We start from the raw sequence: 26,035 nt of genomic DNA, 5'->3' as shown, positions 1-26,035 counted from the left end.
AATTCGTATCTATTAGTTTTGGGTCCGGCTCTCTGGAGTGAAACCAAGCAAGGCTAACTTTCTCGCTGTAGGTATTCACACGTCCTCCCTTCCCTTCTCCTTCTCTAGACTGAACATCTCCGTGCGCTTTCCCCAGGCCTGCCAAACGACGGAGCAGCCTCTGGTCACTCTCGTCTGGACTCTGTCCAGTTTGTCACTGAACAGCCCAGCCCTAACCCTTGAAAGCTAAGACAGAGCCGTCCAACATACCATAGAACAAAATTCTCACAGCCTACTGACCAGCCTCGGTCCTTAGTCCTGCCCACGCGGACCCCAGCCGCTCAGAGCCAGACCCTATGAGACACGGCACAGAGAAGAGCTGTCACACTCCCCACACACCTGCCACCTGGGGCAGAATGCCCACGGTCTTATCACTCTACCTGCTGCTATGCCTGCTCTGGGCCACCACCCAGCCGCCTGCCTAGGGACCCTCCCAAACTGACACTCATCCCCCAGGCGCTGGGAGTGTGCCTGCTGATGGACCACGCCTGACACCCCTCTGGGCACTGCCCTCAGCTGAAGGCAGCTCCTTTGTCTAAGGTAAGTACCTTCTCTGGGCAGCTGGCATCCAGGGACTGGCCCACGTGGGGATCAAAAGTCCAATCCCCTACCTCAGTTTGGGACATCTCTAAAGGGTTGTCCCGGCTCCTGTAAGACTGGCAAGGCCTCTGTTGTCGCTGCCTGGCAGGTGAGCATTTCCCTTTGCCTAATCTGCTTCTCTTATTCTCTCATAGTTGTGCCTGAGGAGAGCTGTCCCCAGGAACCCCTGGATGCAATCCCACCTGGGCCAGGGTCCTGGCGGGGGCAGGGGGGGCTCTCCCCGCTCACACAGGCCTCAAGTCCAGCTTTCATGCAGTGCTGAGGGGGTAACGGTGTGGGCCTGCCTTCCTAAGTTCTCACCTTCTGCTTCACATCTGGGGACTTCTACACTCTGGACGCCTGTCTGGACTGGGGAAATCACCTGTTCTGTGCACACCAAAGGCCCTCACTTTCTGCTCCTAGGAGCAAAGCAAAGTGTAGATCACACGAAAAGGCTTTTCCTGGGGCATGGAACCCCCAGAGAGGAGAATCCAGAATGCCACATTACCCTGCACAGTCCTGTCTCTGCTCCCCCACTCTTCTGTCCTGGGCCACCTCACTGTCCCATGCTTTGTTATGCTTCCCTTCTCACGCCCCATCCTTGGTCACCCTCTTCCTGGGTCTCAGGATCACTCACTGCGGCTTCTTGTTTCTGCTGTGTGCTCTCTGCTCTCGACAGCCACCGGACCCTCACACACCTGGCAGACAAAAGACCAAGGAGGCTGGGGTGGACCAGAAGACCCGAAAGATGAGCTCCTGCTTTCGCCATTCCCCTCTGCCACCTGTTGGCCCTGCTGGCTCCCTGGGATCTGTCCCAAGCCAAGGGCACCTGGTGGGCTTCCATTCCTCCAGAGGACCTCAGGCCTCTGCCTGGTGCTCTGGGCACCAAAAGCACCCAAATTGGGTGGGTATTGACCACTCACCCTGTCCCCCTGGGGTAGAGCTACTAGACCCTTGTTCTCCATTAGCTGGGCCAATATAATATACTTTCAAATTGTAATCTTGAGTCTTGGCTCTTTTATTATTTCCCTCTCTCAAATGGATGTGCTCCAGCTCTCTCTCTGTATTTTTTTCTTTCCACCCATGCCATCTTCTGAATAAAAGAGGGCCTGCCACGCCCGAGGAACACAGGGAATTTTCTCTTCTCACTGCAGAGATGGCCATCCCCAACCTTCACCTTGAAACAAGCCTGGATCAACTCAGCAGGCTCGTGAGCATGGAGGATTGGTTGACGGGTTTCCAGGAACAGCAGCGGAGACCTGGCTCCCAGCACCGCCTCTGAAGCTGATGCTCGGACCTGCTCTTTTGTCCCCAGAAGGATCGTCTCCCTTTATGAACACCTTCCAGCTTATCCCATTTTCCCAGACTCCTCTCGTGCCCATTTGCCTTCACAACATGGGCACTCCCTATGGACGGAATGATTAGGACAATGCAGACCTGCTGCCAGGTCCAAAGAGGAAATAAAGCTAAAGACGGCAGCAAACCCCAAGAAAGGAGTTATAATCTCTTTGCAGAACGAATACAAAATCACGACTCAGAAAGCAAGACAGAATGATGGAGAAGAGTAAGACCCAGAGAAGGTGACTGTGACGACGTGGACGGTCCACACGAGGGTGTGCTTTGCCTGACACGTACATCTCTGTGTGGACGGCGCCTGGGGCTGAGGAATAAGAGTTCATTTGCGTGCAGCACCATCGGGGAGCAGAGGTGGCCGAAGAGATGCTCTAGCTGTTTGAGGTCAGAGGGAAGTAAACGGTCTGTACGTGGAGGGAAGGACAGAGCTCCCAACGATGATTTTTCAACCTTTCCTGTATTCCTTAAGCTCCCAGGACGCAACAAGCCTTTTTTCTCGCATTACTCAGTACAATCTCATGGCTGTGCATGTGAATCCCGGAGCCAGATGACCTGAGTTCAAAACCTGCCTCTGCCCCTTCTTCCTTGGGTGGCCTCCAGTAAACCGCTTCCCTTTGGGTCTCCTTCTGTCATATGTAAGACAGTAACTATATTCACCCTGTGGGATACTAAGGATAAAAAGGAACCCCCTTCACAGGATTGCTGAAAGACGGAAGGAATGAAGAAATGTGAAGTCCACACACTAAGCTCTCTGAAGGAGTTTGCTGGCATCACTGCCATCAGTCTTACCTGCCCACCGGCCTCCTGAACTGCTTCCTATCCTGCCGGCTGCACCATGATTTAATGGGGGGACCAGGCCAACCTTCTCTCCAGTTGGGGCAGTGTCTGGAGACACTTCTGATTGTCCCAACTAGGGGGCTGGTGCAGGTCAGGGACATTATTAAACATCCTCTAAGACACAGGACAGTTCCCAACCGCACAGGGAATTGTCAGCCTAAAATGGGGGGTAGTGCTGAGTTCAAGAAACCCCGATCCTTTGCAAGAGTCATCTAACATGTTCTGGGAAGGGCCAGATAAAAAATATTTTTGGCTTTGCAGCTATATGGTCTCTTGTTGTGTCTGTATTCCACTCTGCCTTTATAGCAGGAAAGCAGCCATGGACAATAGACAACACAATGAGTACAACAGTGTTCCAATAAAACTTTATTTACAAAAACAGGTAGCAGGCCAGCTTTGGGTGGAGGATGACAGTCTGCAAATGCCTGCATGAATACCTTCCTTTCCTTCCTGAAATACCATCTTCATCATTGCCTCCCCTGCTCAAAATATATTCATTCCACAGGCTTCTCATTTTCTACTAGGTAAAATCAGACTCCTGGTCTGCAATTCAAAGCATTCTGGCCACTGCCTACCTTTCACTCTTTCCCTCTAGGCCTCTCCTATCAGATCCACTGCCCATAGGAACTTGAAAATCCTGCACACCCTCTAATTTGTAGGTTCCTTCCGTCTTACCTGCCCTCTCTCTCAACAGGTGCCTAATGGCTGTGGGGACAGTTAGGAAGACGTCCCCAATTGTCAAAGGTAATGGACTGTCCTGGAGGAAGGCTGTAGCTTTGGGAATAGAGAGGAACAGCAAGGTCTGAGAGTCATTTCTGAGAAGAGCGAAGAGGATTTGGGGACTAACAGGGTGTGCGTAAAAGAGAGAGAGCAGAAGGTAATTGTGGGAGGCAGGTCATGGAGAACAACCCCCGGATTTCTCATCGGGGACACTGAGGGATTATTGATGCCCTTTATACAATTCTTCACACGAGAATTGCGGGATTTAGAGCAGATTATCAGGGCAGGTGTGGGTTTCATGTTCAATTCTGGACAAGTTAATTTGAGATACTTGTAGGAACTCCAAGAGCAAATATCCAGAAGGCAGTTGGAAATGGAGCCCAAAACCAAGGAAAGAGAGTCATGCTAGATACAGATTTAGAAAACACAAGCTTACAGATCATGTCTGATTATCTGGGGGTGGGGGACACATCACCCAGGAAAAACAGTCTAGTAATAAAAGGGAATCAAAGACCCTGCCAAAACCTCCAGGAAGGGGTAAGAATAGCAGCCGATGCCACTGGGGATAAAACTTCCCTTTCAGATGCTTAAACGGTTGACCTTTGTCCAGGAGAGTTTTAATGGGAAAGCTGAAGGCCAAGGTCTTACTTGAGGTTATTTGCAAATTACGAGACATAAAAAAAGCAAAAACAAAAACAGAAACAAAAACAAAAGCTCTTTTCCTGAGGTGTAGTAACAAAGCAATTTCCAAATTAATTTCTCACTCCTTCAAGAGAGCTTGGCTCTGGGTGTAAACCTACATTCCATCCAAACCTAAATGTTTTTGAGAGTCTTGGACTGATGTTAATTCTACCTTTGGACACGAAGCCTGGAGGCAGCACTTATTCCCTGAAGGAACCTAAGAAAAACAGTTCCATTTGCCTCTTTGCACTCTTCAAAGAGACTCTGGTTTACAGATCTTGAAAGGTCTTCAGAGTTGCAGTTAATGATAATATGTATATTCATGGGCATGGCACCAGCACTGGTCATGGCTACACGCAATGGAGCAAGAGGAATAACTCGCTGATGAAGGAAATCAAGATTCAGCATCATGACGTGGAGCCCAGATGCAACTAACTATTTATACAAATACGCACATTCTCTTGTCTGTTCAGATGAGGCTGCAATGATTGATTTCAGGAATAAGGAACATCGGCTGTGACAGTCACTCTTGTTAAAATTGCAAGGCTTCAAACAATGGGGTATGGGCAATGTCTACGATCATCGAGGTTGACGCGTTACCAACAGAGAGCTCTTCAACACTTTATAGGCTGAAATCCAGGAGTAGCAAGGGGGCACTGACCCATTTAGACTTCATCCTGGCCTTCTACAGAATTGGATTTGGGAAAGTAAAGTAGGTTTGCCACTATCGTACTCACGTATGGTTATGAGTGTGATGGGGGAACGAATACTGTGGTAAGACAGTCCATTTTGGTGTTTGGGATTTGTATTACCTTCTGATTGACTCCACGTTTATGCATTCAATCCACTCTCATTTAGCAACTTTTTATCCAGCTGTCAAAGGCATTAGATCTAATCACTGGCACTTTCTTTACAGAACAGTAACCTCTGCAAGGAGATATTTTTTCTCCTTTTCAATGGTGGCAAAAGAGCCAATTAAGCTTCTTCCTGCAGAGGTACAATGGCCTCACAGACAAAACATAAACCTAGCAACTCCATTAAACTTTTGCTTTCGTGTCCCTGGAAAAGTGAAATAGGGAAAGATGATGTCAGCCCCTTTGGGTCTCTGAGGTTCGCTTGCTTTTTCTAAAGCAAGAATAGGTGCGGCCCTTTCCTCCTGTTTATTTCTTCTCCCTTCTACAGAGCACAGGGGGAGGAGGAAGAAGAGAAAAGGAGAGAAGGGGTTAGCCAGGACCATGATTTTCGCCAGTAATGGACGAATAATGGCTCATTCCAGGAAGACAGGGAAAATGAGCTAAATTAGAAAACATTTCACAATGCCGGGCCTCAGTATCAAGTTGAGCCAAACTCAATCTAGCACAGCAATTTCCCACCTCCCAACTGTGACTGCTTGTGCTCAGAGCTCCAATTATATCAGCCTGAATGCTTCTCCTAAGACGACCACTTCTCTTGTCCGCCTCCCCCTGCCCCCACCCAGAGCACCCTGGCTCCAAAAGGCAGTTCTGACTGTCAGTGGATCTGGGCTCTGTCCTCTCCTTCAGCTTCCTTGAGCTGCCTCTTTCTCCTCCAGCTTCCTTTATTAAAAATGCTAATGCTACCATTTTCTGCCTGGATTTCCAAAAAAAAAAAAAGCAGTAAAAAGGAGCTGAGGCTGGAAGGAAACACGAGAGCAGAAATGATCAGAACCAGAGGAGTGGTTTTTATCTGGCTGTCCCTCAGCTGCCGCTCCCAGCCCAGAAAGCAGCGAACGACGCACAGCAGGGGAGGGAGGAAAGGCTGCAATTTTTTTTCCTTTTAAAATTAAAACCCCCTAAAAAGAGAAAAATGCTGTCCTTGTAACTTGGGCAGGGACTCACAGCTTTTGTTCTCTTTGTCAGAGTGGCAAATTTCGTCTTCTATTTTGGAAGAAGAGAGCAGAGCAATGGCCCGGAAACCTGGGCTACGCCAGGTCCCAGAGAAAGACGCCAGGTTCCAGAGAAAGTCGAGCAGGAAAATGGGCGGGCGAGAATAACCAGGGGGAAAAAAGGCAAATCAAAAGTGACTGCGAGGATGAGGGCGGACGGAAAGCAGTAAGAGGGAAAAGAGGGTTAGAAAAAAAAAAAGGCGGGGGAGAAGAGCCTGGAATGGATATAAATGAACAGGAAGGGAAAACAGAGAAAGGGCAAAGAATACCATGAGAGACAAATGAAGAATTGTGGTTATTGAAGATCCAGGAAAATTCCAAATAGAGGGGACTATCTAGGTAATCTCCAGGGGGTCAGTGTCACACATATTTCTAGAGCGTTCCATCCAGTCCAACTTAATCTAAAGCACAAAACGCAGAGCCCCCCACTGGCCCTCCCTGGACCGGCCAATAAATAAATATCAACATCCCATTTTCAGCCTAACTTCTTTCTCCTTCTTACGGCATTTCCTAGTTATATCCCCTAAATAACTTCTCTGCCCTTTCCGCTGACATTTATACCACTTAGATATTAACAGATGACGCTGCGTCCCATTTATGTTGGCTTGATCCAAATTACACGTCACGTGATTGTTCTTTTCATCTCTCCTGTAAACTAAGCCCCTCCCCGCCGTAATTAGTCGTGGAGCTCTTCCCCCAAAGCACCTCACTTCTCTGTGCTTCAGGTAATAAAGCGCCTTCCTCATTTCAGTCATGAGCCTTGGTGAGCAATAATGTGGCTGCCCAAGGCTGGGAAGAGAGGGAAGTAGAGAGTGGAGAGGAAATAAGGCAGAATGAAGTCAGGGTCAGGAGACCAGATCTCTAGACTAACTCCTGTTACCCATCAGTGATGTGGCTTGGGAAGGTTGTAAATGTGACTGAATTATTGCCAAAGCCCATATCAACCCCGCTGGTCAAAGGCCTGGTCTTCGTGCATTCTGTGGTAGAACACCTTTATGGAGGCACAGGGACTTCAGCATCTGACAGTCTTGGTTCAAATCTTGGCCCTCCCACTTACACTATGACCCCGTAGTCATTTACTTGAGTCTTCTGATCCTTAGTATCCTCAGAGATAAACCTGAGAAAATAATGCCCCTAACAGGAGACACTGTATGAAGCCCAGAACTGCTGGGCTCCTCATACCCAAAGTGACATAATAATTGTCATAGCTCCTCCAGGTCCAAAGAAATATCTACTAGTTTCCTTTATGGAGTAGTTAGGTCCAAACAGCTTACGTATTATTACTATTTATATCCTAACAATTCAGGGATCGTTTGAAAAAATAATACCCCTATATTGAAAGCAGAAAGTAGGGTATCTCTGTTTCCTCTGACAATTTAAAAAATCTTATGGAACCCCTGTAAGATTGCTTTGGTGCCCCCAGCCCGGTATGTCATTGGGAACCAATAAAGTAATGGGTAAGTGAGGTCCTTGGCAAGCAGAGAGAAAGGAGAGCTGTTTCTTGTACCCAGCAGATCGCTCCCCCAGCATTTAAGCTGGACCTAAAGGAGCAGGCTGAAGTTGATCCCAAGCAGATTCGTTTGCTTCTCCAGATTATTAAGTATAGGTTCGGGGAGCTGAAAGATAACCAGAGGCGTGAGCTCCTGGGTTGAACCCTGTCTTCAGGAAAAACACACGCCTTGAACGTTGTGAACCAGAGTCACAAATACAAGCTTAGAGAATGAGAATTCTGCATCCAAATTCATTAAGGATCCTTGGCTGAGTCCCTGTGGCTCCTGCCAAGAAAAGGCAGGCTAGATGGGGATCAGAAAGGTTCCTTCTCAACTGTCTAGAATGAAAGAACAAAAGAAACCTTTGTCTCCCTTCCTGTCTTTCCAATAAGATTTAGTATCTCTTTTAAGATCGTCTTCATTGCAATCTCTATCATCCGGTATTACTTTGGTGGCAGATACAGGGAAAGAGAGAGACTAAGAAGAACAAGGAAAAATTGCTACTTTTCCTTCCTGAAAAATGACCGGAGTGGAGCTCTCAACCAGCTGGCATTATTTGTTCATGAATTCAGTCATTGAGTTAATGTTCACTGAACACCTACCATATGACGAAGAGATCTAGGCATCGCAAGCACAAAAAGACAAAACAGAGCCAAAAAAAACACAGTCTGAGTCCTCAAGGAGTCCCCCGCTGCCATCCCGAGGCAAGAATACCAACAGAGTACTGAATGCAGCTCTCACTCACCTTTGTGCAGGTGCTACGAGGCCCCATGAAAAGAGCCTTCTAAATCCACTGTGGCAGAAACTAGGAGCAGAGCAAAAGCAAAAATGATCTGGAACAAGCTTTTAGACAAATTAGAGGTAAACAGGAACAGGATATTTATCCTTGAACACTACCTACCCCCACGGCCTAAAGAATCTAGAAGCTCTCCCAGAAACATTCCCGTTTCAGAAAACGACCTGCTCTAAACTCTGGGGACATCCATCTCACGAGTATGCACTGGGTGGCCTGACTTCAGTCCCCTTGTCATCTTCCTGCGGTGACTCACATTGACACCTTGGTTGTCAGTGGAACCCCTCAGGACTGCCCTGTTCTCAGTCTTTGGGTTGCTGCCTTCTCATTCTTCCATTCATCTCAACTTGCTCAACATTCGTTCATTCATTTGCTATTTACAGTCAGCCTCCAGCTCTCCTAGACGCGACCCTCTCATATCCTATACGATACCCTCTCGTATCCTGCACTTTTTCCTTTGATTTACGCCAAGTGTGAATTTTTGTAATTCTGAGGGAGATCTCTCACTGCCTCACTTGTGGTTGACCCTCATCAGAGCCTCACTTGGGGGGTAATGTATGGTGGGGAGAAGCAGGCTGAAAAGGAAGTAGAGAGCATGGGCTCCATTCACTCTGTCCTTGTGGATGTTCATAGAAATAAGCACCCTCTGTGAGGCCCAGAAGCCTAGCAAGAATCAGCAGGTACTTTTTCTCCTTCCTGCTTATCTTCCCCCATCATGGGCTATTCCGAGGTACAAATTTCCACAAGGCCTATCTAGACTACATCCTGTGTGTCCCCAAACTGGTTTCTTGTAAAGCTGTGGCTAGCTTACCAATACAGCACGTGTCACTGCTTTTCTGCTTCCTGTCTCAACGGTCTACTGCCGACCCCCTCACTCTGCTTCCCTGGGACTGATCCTTCCTATAAAGCCTTAATACCGAAGCTTTGTTTCTAGAGGACTCAGGCGAGAGCAGGCTATGTTCATCAACGTCTTCAGCTGTAAAATGAGGGTAGATAGTAATAATGTCTCCTTCATAAAGTTGGTGTGAAGATTAAATGAGGAGATGTTAAGGGCTTAGAACAGAGCCTAGCACATAATAAACCTGACACTACTGTTGGCTATTATTATCCATCTTCTTTTTTTTCCAGTCACCTAACACAATCTCTGAGACATGGAAGGTCATTGATAAATGTTTTTCAAATGAATGACTCATGAACATACACTGCTTTAGTGGCACTTGGAAGACAAATGACTTAACTCAGAAAAGAACACCATGACAAATATTAAATATAAATAAGCTGATTTGTCTTTTGTGGATAAAGAGGCCTAAGCACCAAAGAACGTGCTGAGAAAATCATGCAGAGGTTTACATGGACGTGCATGGATAAGCTTACGGGCAACCATTCACTTATTCATTCAACAAACATGTATTCGGTGCTTGATCTGAATGTGGCAGGAAATGCCATAGGGTTACAATGATGAATAAGACATGGGACTGAAGTTGAGGAATTTGCAAGCTGGAAGAACAGGTGCAGGGGTGGGGCAGATTAGCAAACAGATGATTAGAATGATCAGATCATTATTTTATGGTGTGAAAGCAACATCAGAGACATGCAGGATGAGTCACAGGGTCACAGAAGAAGGCCCCTTTGTAAAAGCGAGGCAGCACCAATTAGCTGCCTCAGAGGGGGCTATCTGGATGCAGAGCTAAACACTAAGTAGGGAACAATCAGAAAAGTTTGGGAATGGGCTAGGGAAGGGAGTAGGAAAAGTCACTCTGGGCACAGCATACTCCATAGGCAAATCCCAGACACGTGGTAAGCATGGCCCATGCGCAGGCTGGACAACACAGTCAATGTCATTGGAACAGAACAATCCAGGCAGAGAGAGACGGGGTGAGAGGACTGACGGGGTTGGCCGGAACCAGGTCAAAAAGAGCTTGCAGACCACCTTAGGAAGCCCCAATTTCTTTCTGTAGGGCCCCAGGTGTCAGTGGCGAGTTTTGGGGCAGAGTACGAAATGAATAGCTCCTCCAAGTAGATCTTTTGGTTGCTGCAGAGGATGCATTTGAGGACAAGTCATGAAGCCGGGAGCCAGGAGAGAAGCCTGGCGTGGTGACACAGGTGAGAGATGAAGGGCTTGTCTGAGGCCAGCAGTCTGAAAAACATCCTGGTGATGAGGAGGCGCTCACCACTGGAGCCCACTGGGGTACCCCTCACCCTCAGCACGCACCCCAGAGATCTGCACTCAAACATTCCCCGCCACCCCCCTGAGAGTCTATGATGGAGCTCCAGCAACTCCTCTTCCAAAGACAAGACAGGTGAGTGGGGGCAGAGCCCTTGGACATCAGTGCTAAAACAAGACCCAGATTCATGCCGCAACCAAATATCTAGGTCTAAGTAAATGTTTCTGTTAAACGTTTCTTCATTCAAAGTAGTCACTGAACTTCGAAGGGACCAAGAAACTGAAAGTCCAAAATAAACAGGCAAGTAAGAGGTAAAGCCGAGATGAAAATCCAGGTTTGTCTGATCAAAATGGAGGGTCTCTCGGTCTCTCCCTCCCTCCCTCTCTGTCTTGTGTGCGCATGTGCACGTGCACACACACACAGAATTTTAACTTCACCGCAGATTTCTCATAGTCATTATCAAGTACATTTTCAATATCTGGAGGCTCACAGCCAGTCTCCCTTCCCAACTCCCATCCCACAGCGCCTTAGATTACCAACTGGAACCTTAACCATGTCCTACATTCTTTATCCCTGGCCCTAGCAAGTTTAATTGCTAAATTGGTTGAAACTGAAAGAATGGGGAAAGGTTTTGCGATAGCATCACCAGCCCTCTCCCTGGGCTTCAGTTCAAAGGAATCGCAGTTCAGGGCCAGAGGAGAGAGGAGCAGACTTAATGCACTTGTAGGCTCTGCTCTCTCCCGCTGCAATCCTCTGGTGCACAAGGGCACAGCAGGGGTTGCTGGGAAACAGAGTCTTTGATGATGTGTTCTCCCTGCTGTGAAGACTAATGACTTCAAAGAGGGCATCCTGCCACGCTAGGGGCTTGCATGGAAAATCTGACTGCAGTGTAATTAGAAAGAGGCTTGAGTGTAGGCCTCTATGTCCAACAGCACCCTCCTCTGCCTGCTGGAAAACACGGTGTGGGGAAGGGAGAGACAAAGCTTTTCAAGAGCAGGGTGTGTCTTCAGGGTGACTGCTTTGAGGCTGATAAAGAGGGGAAAACCGTTCAGACCAAACCAAACCAACCAACCAACCAACCAACCAACAAAATCTCAGCCTGGGCAGGAACTACTGGTCAGTGGTCAAAATGGAGAGATTTTAAATAATAGAAGCAAGACCTCCTTCCTGAAAACCATCTCCCCAGCAGGAATCATGATGCCTGATGCTGACGCTGATTCCTAGGTGTTCTCATTGACCTCTCAGCACCTTATGAGGCGGGTACTATTACTATCATCGCAGACGGCTTATACAATTTGCCCAAGGGAAGTGGGTAAGGACTCAGGGGTTCTGTTATGCAGTCCTAACCAATACGTTCTATGGACTCAGTTCTTCATGTATTTAATGTCCTAATGGACTGGCCTCATAGGACTGTTGTGAAGATTGAAGAGGGCGTTTGGGAAAGAGGAAGTCCTTAGTGGAAGTGATGAGTGGTGAGTGATCTCAGGACCCTCCTTCCTTCCTGCCCCCAACATAAATATCTTTCCTGTTATTCCATTTCTCATAATGCTTGAAATCTCACCAGTACCTACTCCATTTTTATTGAGCACCTACCATATACAAGAAACTGTGTACTTGAGAATGAGACTCAAAATTTAGCCTTTGCTCCAAAGGTGTTCTGGTCGGTCTACAAGGGGTCAAGACCAACCTAGGGATAGAAATAACAAGGCACATTGTGGCAACTGCCACGAGGTCTGAGGCAGCTCAAAGAAGGAGAAGATGGCTTCCAACTGGGGAATGAGGGAAGACTTTATGGAGGAGCAGGGATTTAGAAAGGGCCTTGGAGAATGGATAGAATTTACTGGAAGGTAATGGAGGGAGTAACTGGAGAGGAAGAAGTGTCCTGAGTAAAAGTGGGGAGGGTGTCAAGTAAAAAGTTAAGGATGGTCAGGAGGCAAGCAGTTCAGCCAGGCTGGAAACAAATGCAAGGGCCTTGAGAGCTGGGAGGCCTTATCATGAGAGGCTACATGGTAGCCACACTGGTCTTCATCCATCACACTAAGAGCTAAGACACAGGCTCAGACTGTTGGGGTCATTCCATCTCCCGCCATTCATTCCTACCATATGCTCTTAGGTACGTTATTGGACCCTTTGTGCCATAGGTTCCACATCTGCATGACATGAGGAGGGAATGATATGAACACTTACACAGCATTTACAAATAATGCCTTTACATAGAAAGCACTCAGTGAACATTACTCGTTATTATTTAAACGAGGTAACAGATACAGTGTATTTTGATGTGATGGTGTCATGAAATACCAGGCATTGTGCCCTGGTGAGATTTCCATTCTAACGGTAGGTTATTCTCTATTTCTTCCTTTCTTTCTTTCTTTCTTTCTTTCTTTCTTTCTTTCTTTGACACACAGAGAAAAAGAGAGCACAAGCAGGGGGAGCTGCAGACAGAGGGAGAGGGAGAAGCAGACTTCCTGCTGAGCAGGGAGCCCGATGCAGGGCTCAATCCCAGGATTCTGGAATATGACCTGAGGTGAAGGCAGGCGTTTAATGACTGAGCTACCCAGGCGCCCCATTACTCTAAACCCAACTTGCCAAACTGATACTAAGATTTGGTGGCAGTTCAAAGAAACTCAATGCCATTACTTGCTGAGAGCTCATATATTTTCTTTAACATTATTGAGTACAACATATTTTATTTATGTTTTCTTCATAAACCTATCAACTCTATGAAGTAGATACTATTTCTTTTTTAAAGATTTTATTTATTTATTTGTTAAAGAGAGAGAGCACGGAAAAGCAGGCAGAGTGACAGGCAGAGGCAGAGAGAGGAACAGGTTCCCCATCAAGCAAGGAGTCCGATGTGGGACTCGATCCCAGGATCCTAGGATCACGACCGGAGCCGAAAACAGAGGCTCGACAGACTGAGCCACCCAGGCTTCCCTGAAGTAGATACTATTCTTCTTATTTTTACTGATGATGAAGTTAAGACTCAAAAAAGTTATGAAGTCAGCCCAAAATACAGTGCTTTTAAATAGAAGAAATAAGATTTGAGCCCAAATCTCAGGCCAACAATACACTCTTCCCACCGAGCTCTGCTGCCCCCATACAGATAAAAATGTGAGCAGATGAACATTAATCCTCTTGGAAGTAAGGACTCCACAGCCTCCCAGTTCGGATGAAAGAGTTTGACCAAGGCTATAGTTAAGTGAAGTCCAGTTAATGATACCCAAGCTTATCTCTGGAAAGAAAAATCCCTGAACGTATTCCAGACGATCTTTATCCTAGGCCAAGTAGCTTGGGGAAGATGGATGCCCCCGTCTCTCAAACATGAAGATGCCACTCCTGACCCATTGGGGAAAAGTTCTGAAATTTTTGCTAACAATGAGGACCTGACTAGGGATTTTATTCTCCCATGATTGTGCTGGTAGATGAGTAAATGCAATCCAGGTGTATGGTCCATGATCTAGGCTATGCCACGCCCTCTGCTACAGTAATGGGCCATCTTTTTTTTTTTTTTTTTTTAAGATTTGTTTATTTGACAGAGAGAGATCACAAGTAGGCAGAGAGGCAGGCAGAAAGAGAGAGATAAGGAAGCAGCTCCCTGTGGAGCAGAGAGCCCGATACGTGATTTGATCCCAGGACCCTAAGATCATGACCTGAGCTGAAGGCAGAGGCTTAACCCACTGAACCACCCAGGTGCCCCAGTAATGGGCCATCTTGACTTGAACACATGGCCATGGTTCCACACCATCCACAGCATAGAGCTAGTCAGTAGCAGACATCTGCCTCTGATGGACAGTTACCAGCCGGGGGCCCCGAGGATATGTCTGAATGCTTTTTTCCAACCTGGATTGGGCAGCAGCCAATGGCATTTACCATGCTTAAGTCCCCAGCGAGGTCCCTCTAGTGGCTTGTCACTTTCCCTAGGCCTCTACATCATTCTGAAAGAGATGCTTAACTACAGACTACATACTTGTCATTGTTCTAATTCAGGCGTCAACTCATGGATCCCCTGGCCCCAGAGTCTCGAGGGTGAACTGCAGCTTCTCTCCAGCTTCCATTTCATTTAGAGACTCTCTAGCCCTGGAGGGACTGGACACAGGAAAGTTCTCTTTAGGGACCCCAAGAGTCTCTTTTCTTGCCTCTGAGACTTTGCAATATTGCTACAATAGTCAAGTGATTCACCTGTGAAATGGGGCCATTAGTAGTTTCTACTTCATAACATTGAAATGAGAATTACACGCATTGGTACATGAAAAATACTGAGGAGCGGGGCTGGTGCATCACAAGGGCTATTTGTCAGTTATTATTATTACTAATATTAACATCAGTACTATTACTACAGCACTTAAAGGGCACAGTGTGGGGAGCGCTTTAATACCAGGCTTACAAAGTACTGTGGCTCATTACACTGATGTTAATTCCACTCCAGGTAGGCTTTCAACGTGGACTGTGTTCCCATTTTTGACTATCCCAAAATGGTGAGCTCTCACTCCATTTAAAGTCACCCTTCCATGAGGAGAAGATATTCGCAAATGACCCTACAAAGGGCAGATATCCAAGACTTATAAACTCAACACCCAAAAAACAGATAATCATGTCAAAAAATGGGCAGACAACATGAACAGACTCTTCTCCAAAGAAGACATGCAAATGGCTAGCAGACTCATGAAAAAATATTCATCATCATTAGCCATCAGGGAAATTCAAATCAAAACCACATTGTGACCACATTACACCAGTTAGAATGGTAAAGATTAACAATACAGGGAACAACAAATGTTGGAGAGGCTATGGAGAAAGGGGAACCCTCTTACACTGTTGGTGGGGATGCAAGTTGGTGCAGCCACTTTGGAAAACAGTGTGGAGAGTCCTCAATTAGTTAAAAATAGAGCTACCCTATGACCCAGCAATTGCACTACTGGGTATTTACCCCAAAGATACAAATGTAGTGAAAAGAAGGGCCATATGGACCCCAATGTTCATAGCAGCAATATCCACAATCACCAAACTGTGGAAAGAGCCAAGATACCCTTCAACAGATGAATGGATAAAGAAGATGTAGTCCATACATACAATGGAGTATTATGTCTCCATCAGAAAGGATGAATACCCAACTTTTGTAACAACATGAATGGGACTGGAAGAGATTATGCTGAGCCAAATAAGTCAAGCAGAGTCAACCAACTATCATATGGTTTCACTTACTTGTGGAGCATAAGGAATAACATGGAGGACATTAGGAGAAGGAAAGGGTAAGTGAATTGGGGGAAATTGGAGGGGGAGAGGAAGCATGAGAGACTGTGGACTCTGAGAAACAAATAGGTTTTAGAGGGTAAGGGGTGGGTGAATGGGTGAGCCCTGTGGTGGGTATTAAGGAGGGCACGTATTGCATGGGACACTGGGTGTAGTACATAAACAATGAATTTTGGAACACTGAAAAAACAATAAAATCACCTTTTTCCTGTGGCTATAAACAAGGGAGTCTCTGCTGTGCATCAGGATGGGAAGAAGCCCATGCGGAGAACTGTGGTCTGGACACCCTCATGGGATCCTCCACCTGCCTGGCACCTGGGCTTTGAGCAGCTGTCCAAGGTCCTGCACAACTGAAATCTCGGACTCTTCTACATTCAAGGGTCTTAGGGCCAAACGGCAACTTTGACTAGAAAGCCTGGTTCAGGCTATATCTCTTCAGGCAAATGATGCTACTCTTGGTGTGGAAAACCTTGGGGAAGGTTAATATGGTTGGTGGAAAGAAGACTATAAGGAGGAAAAAAACTATCCCAATGCTGAGCTACATCATAATTTAATAAGAGCCTAGATGTTGGCATCAGATACCAAGAACAGGTTCTGTTCATGACTCCATGACTCTGGTCATCGTACAACTGAGCCTCGAATAAAAATAGGCATCGTTCTCATCATACATACATATGTATATGTATATGTGGGCGTGTGTGTGCATGTGTCTGTTCGTTCTCATTATACATACATATGTATGTGTCTGTGCACACGTGTATATAGCAGATATGTATAAAGCAGAGCAAGAGTTACAACACTATGAAGAGATTTTTGTTAAAAAAGGATTATACTTAAACAAACAAAATAAAAGGTCAGAATGAGTTCCCTCCAGGGAATGGTACTTCAGGTAGCTTAGATTTTCTTCTTTTTACTGCTTGTGTGTGTTTTTCCCTAGATTTTCTACCAATTATCTTCAATCCTTTTATTAAAAGGAAAAAATAAAGTTAAAAAAAAAAAAGCTGTGTAGTGACAAAACGTCTGCTCTCCAATTTCCAAAATTACATGAAGTTAAAATTTCAAAAAGATAATTACAGCATGCATGTCTGAACAAGAATCCAAAATACTTAATCTAGGAAGGCTACGCCTTAAGATTATTTTCACTAAAATTGTTTTCACAGAAATCGTACGTAGAATAAACACTATTAACTACTCACCTCTTAACCAGTTCATAGAATTTTCATCAAGATCAGTGATTTTTTTTTAAAAAAAGACTGAGTCCTGCATTATATACTTAATAAATGATAGCTATTAATCAGCATTATATGAGGGACCGCTAAAGTCTTCAGTGCATTAAATACTGTGCTAAATGTGAGGTTGTACGGCATTAAATACTGTGCTAAATGTGAGGTTTGCTGTTTGCGGTTCACTCGGCCCTTTGCTACCAGACTTATAGAGATGTTTTATTAGAGTCTGACCTGAATGCTAGACCCTGAACCACTTTCTTCTCTCCCCCAAAATCAGGTTAAAATTGAGGGTTTAGTGAGACATGAAGAATAACTTCCCCATGGCAAAAGTTTTAAGAAAAAGAATGTACCACAAAGACACTTTTAAAGCTTCCTTCCTTATCTTTTGCCTCCAAATTTTGTGATTATAAATGTAATACATGTTTATTGTTAAATTATGAAAGAGAACAAAAATATATACAGAATTGAGGGGAATAAGGGGAAGCAAAATTTTCGATGCATAGCAAAAGAAATTGGGAGGACATGTGCCAAAATGATAATGGTAGTTTTCTCTGAGCATGGGATAATGAGTGGATTTTTTTTTCTATTTATTTTCAAGAAAAAAAAAAAAAAGATAAATAGCCAAGATCTCCAAAGCCAGGGGAAATGACAGCACTCTCAAACCTAGTATTCTCAGACCAATACCCAAGGAAGCTGAAGGTCCAGCGCGCATTCTTAGTGGAAAATATCCATGCATTCAGTAGAATATATAAATTCAGGACACTATCTGGAAAGCATGGGCAAGACATAAAACATTCATTTCTATAAAATTGAAACAATTTATCTTCCATTCTTGAGCAGATGGGAGGGTAAATTGAGGTTGATTTTTTTTTCACCCTGGTGGTCATGTTGGAGGAAATATGAGTATTCCCGCCTCCGGCACTGTTTAAAATAAGTCTCTTGGTGCCGTGACTGGACTAGTCAGCGAGAACACAGTGGTAGCTTCACCCTCCTCCAGGGGGTACGCAGTACAGTAGGGGGGATGGCAGACACCTGTCACTCAGGGAAAAATGGGATGAGAAGGCCCCTCCATCCTGGGGTCGGGGGGAGAAAGAGGGGGCGGAGGACACCAAGAAACAGTTGGGGACCTCAGAATGTCCAGCTCTCATCTACCGCTGGTAACTGGCTTTCAGAGTATTACATGCTTTGCACTCTCTTTGAAATCTGTTTACCTGACTGACTTAGCTCCAGTACCCACCCAGCACTGTCAAGGTTGGCCACCAGCTCTCTGACCTTAAGTAAGTTTTTTCACCTCTCTGGTCCTCAATTTCCCAATCAATAAAATGCAAGGATCCATTAGGATGTCCTCAGCCACAGCCTACAAACCCGTTCTTATTTTCATTGCAGGGGATGGTGCAGTGGTAAGAGGGCACCCTCCCGAGGGATCTAGAGACTCCGGGGTCCAGCTCTGGGAGGTTTCTTAAGTCTGGCTATGCTTCAGAATCATTTGGGGAAATATTTTGTAGGTAGAGATTTTGGAGCCTCTCCCAGACCTATGAAATTAAAATTTCCGGAGGCAGAAATCAGAAATCCGTATTTTAACTAAGCTCCCCAGATGATTCTTAAGGATTTGCTTCATGCACAGGTAACAGGGAGTCAATTACTAATGGCATATTTTGCTCTTGTATCACCTTTAGTAACCAAGGAGGTTATAGTTGCCTCTAAGAGGGGAGCAAAGGGCATCACCTAAAATGACCACAGTCAGGGTCCACACAGCTCATTAAGTGCCTCTGTGTAAATTAGAAAAAGGTGCCCACCTGGACAAACACAGCCTTTGTCTCAGGGTTTGTTTGCCTTGCAGAGCACGGGCTAGGTTTCAGCCCTCAGTTTTCTACTAGCCAGATGTCTATCTGTAATCTACAAGGTCCATCACTGTACTCAGCAGACTGACCACACACCTTTTGTGAAAATAGGTCAAGTCAACATGTTTGCACCTGAGAAAATCCCTGAGGACGAGGTGCAGAGTCTCCCAAGCCAAGTGGGGGACCTGATCCTCTTACATCTGTTTTAAAGGTCCTGGTAGGTGGGGCTTCATGTGCAACTGCTTGGTTCCTGCCTGCTTGTCCAGGGAGGGGTCAGCCCTCTTTCCACAGGACGACAGTTCATCTGGACTCAGGTTACAGTGGGGCTTCTAAAGAGAAGGAAACTAGGAACTTTAAACTTCATTCCAAGAGTGAAGATGAAGATCTGTCTCACACTGGAATGGGTGGGAGAAAGGACAGCTACATTGCCCTTGACTCCTGGGGGAAGAGGTGGAAATGGAAGCAAAGAACAAGGAGGGAAAAAAAGAAGAATGAGAAATAAGGGGCCAAATAAATACACTGGGAACCCTTGTTAGGAATATGTGAATAAGTTTAAAGTAATTACAAAGAGTGACACACACATACACACAGAAACAGAAAAAGAGCTAAAGGGAAGATAATCCCATTTGTGCATGGCATGGCAATGACAGGTGCTGGCATGGACAATGCCCACAGGGCTGGAGGGCAGGGTGTAGGGCACCCAGAGATAAAAAGAGCAGTGCCAGGCTGGCCTGCAAATCTTGTCTGAGGGGTTGTGGGAAGGCGACTGGGGGCATCTGTGACACAAATCAGCGACACGTGGGTGGGAAAATAAAAACCAGACTATGATCTAGAAATGGGCAGAGAGAAGTCGGGAACTGTCATATGTCACCCAGGACTGTCTGACTCCAGCTGAGTCACTTCTAAAGAGACTTTGGGCAGGTCAAAGGAGGCCAAACACTGCCCAAGACCCGTACTTGGGATCAGAGATGCACCCCAGCGTTGCAGTTACTGCCCTCCAGTGGCTGGACATTTGCCCTGTGATTTTCAGAGAGCTGAAAGGAGGGCTCTGCTCAGTTGTAGAAGGGCAGGAGGTGAGGACAGGTTTGTGGTTCATTTTGAGTCACCGGGGGAGTCTGGTTTCTGCTCCATACCTAGAACCCTGAGGCCGGGGCATCCTCTCCACTGGTCTCTGGTCATTGCACTGAGGGTTGTCTCCAGGGAAATGTTCCGAACGGCATCATTCAGGCAGGCCCAAATATAATTACTGCCATCAGGGACGTATTTTGAGCACAACAGAGGGGTTGAGGACAACCTTGATAGACACCGTCCTCATTCTTGGCTTGAAAAGGAAACTGGATTCTATGGGGTGAGGCATTTGCTCCTTATATGGATTTAGAATCCCCAGGCAGTCCCTCCTGGGAGGGGGCAGCAGGGAGAAGAGGTAGAAAGAGAAGAAGAGAACAGGAAGCACCTGGCACAATGGAAGGGACAGATGAATGTGGCGTGGGCTGTAGAGCAGGAAAAGTACGCATGCGCATATGCGCACATGCGCACATGTGTCCTTATCTGGGGATATGATGGTAAACGTGTTGGCTCCTGAGTAGGCAGTGAGAGAAGGTTCTGATTCCTGACAACAGCTTCTAAAACCACAGAGAACACCTGTTCATTTCCCACTGCCAGCTCTTCCAGTCTCATGAATTATCACTTGATCACCATCCTTCAGCATGGAAATCTAGTGATATGCCAGAGTCCTTTAGTGGGAAATATCCTTGCTGTTGCCCTCTGTACCTGAGATGCCAGAATAAGAAATCAGATTATTGTTCAGGAAGAATATTCAAATGCATGAATTTTATGTAATGGGGTGTTCTGAAAAATGTAGCTAGAAGCCCCTGGGGCACACTTTTAATTTAACAACAACAAACAACTTCTGATAGCTTTTCTTAATAATCTCCAAAGGAGCTAAATAATTTTTTTTTCTTCTGTAATATGTTCCTGTAAATCAATCTCTCTTGCTTCCTCCACCCTCGTTTATTGGTTTCATTTCTTGTTAGAATTCTCAATTTGTACTTGTTGTCGAGCAAATACTAGATATATACTCTAACAGTCCCTCTCTGTATCTATAAAGCCACAATGATAGGAGGCTGAGCAATTTCCAGTGAATTCATGGCAGGTTAGACAGAAGACCTGGTAAAGCCCCATGCTGGGGGTAGGACCCTTTTATACCCTAAGTCCTCTGTGGGACACCTCTGTCACCAGGAATGCTGTGGCAGGAAATGATTGATTTTGTTGCCAACCATGAAGACCAAAAATATAATCTCAAATATCCCATGTTCTTTTAATAACTCATTAGAAATCTGTCATCTGTGACTTTGTTTAAATCTTTTTGAAGACTTTTTTTTTTTTTTTTTTTTTTTTTTTACTTTTAGTGAATAGGAGCTTCTTATGTAATGAATTCAGTAATTTTACAACTGGTGACCTGACCCAGTCACCTGGGTTCACAACAGTGACTAGCTTCACCTCCCAGATCCACTCACACATTTCTCAACATGGGCATTTTTGGCAGAACCAGAGTCACCAAGAAATGGTTGCAACCCCCATTACTCACATGCCTCACACACATGGTGCCTGATTCTGTCATTCTTTGTTGTTTTCTCTTAAAAACTTGTTATCTACAGAATAATGTTAGGGCTAGGTTTTACTTACAGAATCCGGATAAATACAAGTTTAGATAGTCTCAAGAGGTTTTGAGTGGGTTTGTTTTGCTTTTTGTTTTCTTTTTAGAGTTATTTTAATTTATGTAATTTTTTTAAAACGATTTTACTTATTTATTTGAGAGAGAGAGATCACAAGCAGGGCGGAGGAGTAGAGAGAGAAGCAGACTCCCCACTGAGCAGGGAGCCAAACGCAGGACTCATTCCCAGGACCCAGATATCATGACCTTAGCTGATGGAGATGCTTACCTGACTAAGCCACCCAGGTGCCCTATTTTATTTTATTTTATTTTGAAGGACCCAGAATGATAACATATAGTGAGAGACAATTCCACCAAATGCACAGACAGCTTGGAACTTCTCCCCTCTGCTAACAATTTTAGGGGCACCTACATGGAATTTCAGCATCCAAAGCCTTAGAAAGCAAGAGCTCCTCCAGAGCTAGTCTTTAACCACTCTATCAATCTCTTCTCCTGTCTTTGTAAACTGCACTCTTAAGCTACACTGGACTATTTATTTGCTAGTCCTAGAGAAGTCATGCTTCTTAGGTCTCCAGGACTTCACATATGCTATTCCCTTTGCTTAGAATTTCCTTGGTCAGCCTAGGAAACTTCTCCACAACATTCCATTCTAGGTTCTTAGATGTCACCTAAGTCACCCCTTCAACTGTGATCACACAGACCTTTCTTTCTTTTAATAGGTTTTAGAATTTATTGTCATTTTCCTGTTATGTACCCATTATCTATCTAGACCGGTAGTTTTTCCAGAGCAGAGACCACATCTTTTAATAAGCAATCTAGTTTATCCCAGCACAATAGGTAATCAACTGAGTATTTGCAGAAAACATGAACGAGTGAGCACATAAATGATGGTGTGCAGGGCTGAGAGCATCTGTATGAATAAACCTGCTCCCTTACACACACACACCACGCATACGCATACCACATACCCATGGGAAGCACGCACACGGGCTCAAAGGCGCACGCGCACACACGGTCTCGGTAACCTGGAGCACCAGGGAGAGGCTGGGTAAACTTGGAGGTGTAATTTTTTGTATTAATGTCCTTAATCAATTTTCTTCCTTGTCTGAAAGTCATGAAAGCTTATTGCTACTTTTCTCCTCATACATTAACCTAGATTTTTCACAGGGGAATTCATTTTCAATATCACTGTCCTGGGATTTGCTTGTTCTACTTCTAAAGAATGTTCAGCTATTTTTATGTATGCAATACAAGGATATTAGGTGAAAAATATAAATACCTACACATGCTGCTTCCCTTCGACTTCTGGAACATTAAATATTCAGGAAAATCAGGCCCGCCATCGATTTTTCCATAATACTCCAATACGTATCATTAGTTGGCAATCTGTTAGGCCAGTTTCCATTCAAGTGACAGACTTCACGTTCAAATCAATTTCGATTAATTTTGTAAGAATCATTTAGAGAAACGTGGCATCAGACCCCCAATTTAAATCAAGATGTATGGCATCCTCCACTTTTCATTTATCTTGTCATTTTATGAGGGAAATGCAGTCTTTAGTCTGGCCTTTTTTATATACATATAAATCCATGCTGCTTATCACTCCTGGTTCCATTATCCCCAAGATAGTCACTTTTTTCCCTCCTTACAGTTGCTCCATTATTTTATTAGTGTCCAAAACGAGACCTCGCAGACAGTGATGATCAGAGAATAATGGAAATTAGAGATGGAAATGACAGATTAGGTCTCCTTGTCTGTTTCCTGGGGCTAATGTTCCTGTCAGTCTGCAGCTCGGTGCTCCAGCCTGTCTTATTTTAAATGACATCAACATGGGGCCTCCACTGAGTCCCTGGAGGCTCTTGTCTACATCCCAAGACTGCCTCTACAACGCAGCCAGAGGGGATGACGAACCCTTGTGCAATTACCAAGTGAAGCCAGGCCTGTCCTCTCATGATCTGTCTGCAACTCGAGGGACGAAGGACGTGGAGGCTTGAGCGATTAGCCACCAAATCCAATCACTACAGAGGGCCAGCCTGGATCATTCAGGGCAAAAAGCAAAATTATATTTTGTCATTGTTTTCTTCAGCAGCAAGTTTGCAGGCTAAATGATAGAGAGTTGGTTATCCATCACCCTTTACAACATTTTACTCAGAATCATGGTGAACCCGAGATGCTCGGCCATCACTAGGGCTAAAAATCCTGGCTCCCCATCTGCGAGGCAAACGTTTCAGGGGTCAGAGAGGGAGGGGACTAAGGTGACTCTAAACAGCAAACGGGTCTCTGTATTCATACCCTACCCGACATCTATCAGCCAAGTCCTCGGCCCTCCCCACCCGTCTTTCAACAACACACAACCTCACGTGCATTTATACCCTTCTACAAACATCTTCCTCCAAATCGGGGGGGGGGGGCTGCCTCTCTGATGTGATCTCAAGTTCAATGGAAACAGGGCAATCCTTCATTTCCACCAACAGAAAAATTTCATGGCATTTTGACTTCCTCAAGTTTTCTGACCTGTGACTCAGATTTCCTTCCCCTAACTTCATTCTTTCTCGTCCTTATTCCTCAACCTCAACCCGTTCCAGAACATTTGCCCTCTTCTAACATCGATGGGCATCTATCATGCCTTGACTTAGTCATCAGCTGACCAGTTCTCCGAGTTGAGTCCTTCTATCCTTCATCATAAATCACTCCCTTGGGCTCTTCAATCATTTTTATTGCTCTTCTCCAAACTCTCACCCATTTGTCTCCATATTTATTGCTGAGAGAGTCCAGAACTACACTCACTATTCTAGGCTCGGTCTCATCAGAATCCTACAAAGGGGGCAGATCATCGACCTCGGGGATAGCAGTCCTACATGGCAATGTATGAAATGATGGTGGCGCCTTTTTTTTTTTTTTTCCACCTTGTCAGGCTGCAAACACATTTCCAACCTGCACAAAAGCAATCACTCTCAGGTGGCTTGTGCCTTGATTTCTTTCTAGTGTTCCCTGTTCCATCGACTGCTATTATTAGAGTTCATCGATCCCTTTCTCTTCCCACCCTGCTCCACGAACGAGCCAATGCAGAAAGCAAGCTCTTGGCACCCAAAACAGAGTAGAAAGTTGCCTCTAGAAAGCAAAGGACAATGCACAGTCCTCATGGCTGGCAGCCATGTGAATGATCTCCGTGCCACTGAATCATACACTTCAAATGATTGAAATGCTCAATTTTATGGGATGTAGATTTTGTCACAACAATTTTTTTTAATGTAAAAAAAAAATCACAATAAAAGGACAAGGCAAGGGAACTCTTATCCCAGTCATGTGTGCTTGGGGGAAAGCAAAGGTCTCAGGGAGAAAGGGCGACTGGGGACCTAGCAGGAGTGCTGTGACTCATTGTGGAGCACTCCCGTACGTCACCCTTGCTAAATGAGGTGGGGAAATTACGTTTCTCCTCATGTCCGTCTCTCAAAGCTCCTCGATCTCTGGGAGAGCCACACGGGAGTCTGCGCGGCTTCGTGCCTCTCCAACAAAATCCTCAGCTGAGTTCTGCCTGTGGAAGCCTGGTGACTGGCAGTGGAATGAGAAAGAAGGCAGGGACAGCTTGATTTTTCAGATCCCAGCTGGAGGCTGTGGGGCTGCGAGTCAGAGGCATCATCTCTGAACTCGTAAATGGAGGAAAAGATGACACGGACGTCACTGGGATGGTATAAATATGGAAATGCACGGTGACATTTTTACCCATTCGCGATTCAGAATATAACCACCCTTTAGCTGCGTTCCCCTGCGTGCAATTGCTCCGCGTCTTGTCTGCGCGAAGAAGGGTGACAGCTGGGAACTGGCTCGCTTGCCATCCCCTGCACTTACCCCTGGTTTGTGCCCCATTCATTCCGAATGCAAAGGTGCTTGTGTACAGGATCCTTCATGTAACCTTCGTAGCAGAGGCATTCCCCTTAGAAGCAGGGCAGGAAGAAGAAACAGGAAGCAATTGATTAACATGTCTGTTCGAGAAAATGAATATGAAATGATTACCTGAAACTCCGACTCTAATAGTGGTGTGGATGAAACAATAAATCCCATTATGCCACACATCCCCATCTCTGCCGCCCATGTGAATGAGCACACCCTCCATCTCTCCATTTGCTACCACGGGCTGAGTTTCACAAGTAGAGGAACGCAACATTTACAAAGAACCTACAAAGGTGCTCCGTAAAAACAAAGACCAAGACGCTTTGAGCAAAAGGGCCTTTTCATCCTTATTTACCCAGTGCCCCGTCTCCTGCCACACACCTATTAGGTGAGCAAGCAGTGCTTAAAGAGCACCTAAGTGACTTATTTCACCAAATATTTCTAAGACAATTGAAAAGTAGGTATTATTAGCTATGTCATGCTGATTGGGGAAACTGAGGCTCAAAAATGAAAGGATCTAGAGGCAGCTTATAAAGTGCAGTTAACATCTGAATCTATGACTCTGACTCTGGACCTTAGTTTCTACCACG

The 26,035-nt window shown here is 45.4% G+C and overlaps 1 protein-coding gene across 2 annotated transcripts in view; it reads right to left on the bottom strand.

Annotated features, from left to right (window-relative positions):
* ASTN1 (astrotactin 1) overlaps window positions 1-26,035 on the bottom strand; it is a 323,486-nt gene that overhangs the window by 137,119 nt on the left and 160,332 nt on the right. For both annotated transcript variants that reach the window (XM_059146192.1, XM_059146193.1), the window contains exon 8: window positions 25,404-25,488. In XM_059146192.1, coding sequence (XP_059002175.1) covers window positions 25,404-25,488 — 85 coding nt within the window. The remainder of the gene's footprint in view (window positions 1-25,403; window positions 25,489-26,035) is intronic.

This window comes from Mustela lutreola, chromosome 14 (assembly GCF_030435805.1).
Source record: "Mustela lutreola isolate mMusLut2 chromosome 14, mMusLut2.pri, whole genome shotgun sequence".
Classification (NCBI taxonomy): Eukaryota; Metazoa; Chordata; class Mammalia; order Carnivora; family Mustelidae; genus Mustela; species Mustela lutreola.
Note: the sequence above shows the minus strand (reverse complement) of the source record. Positions and strands in the feature narration are given on the sequence as shown.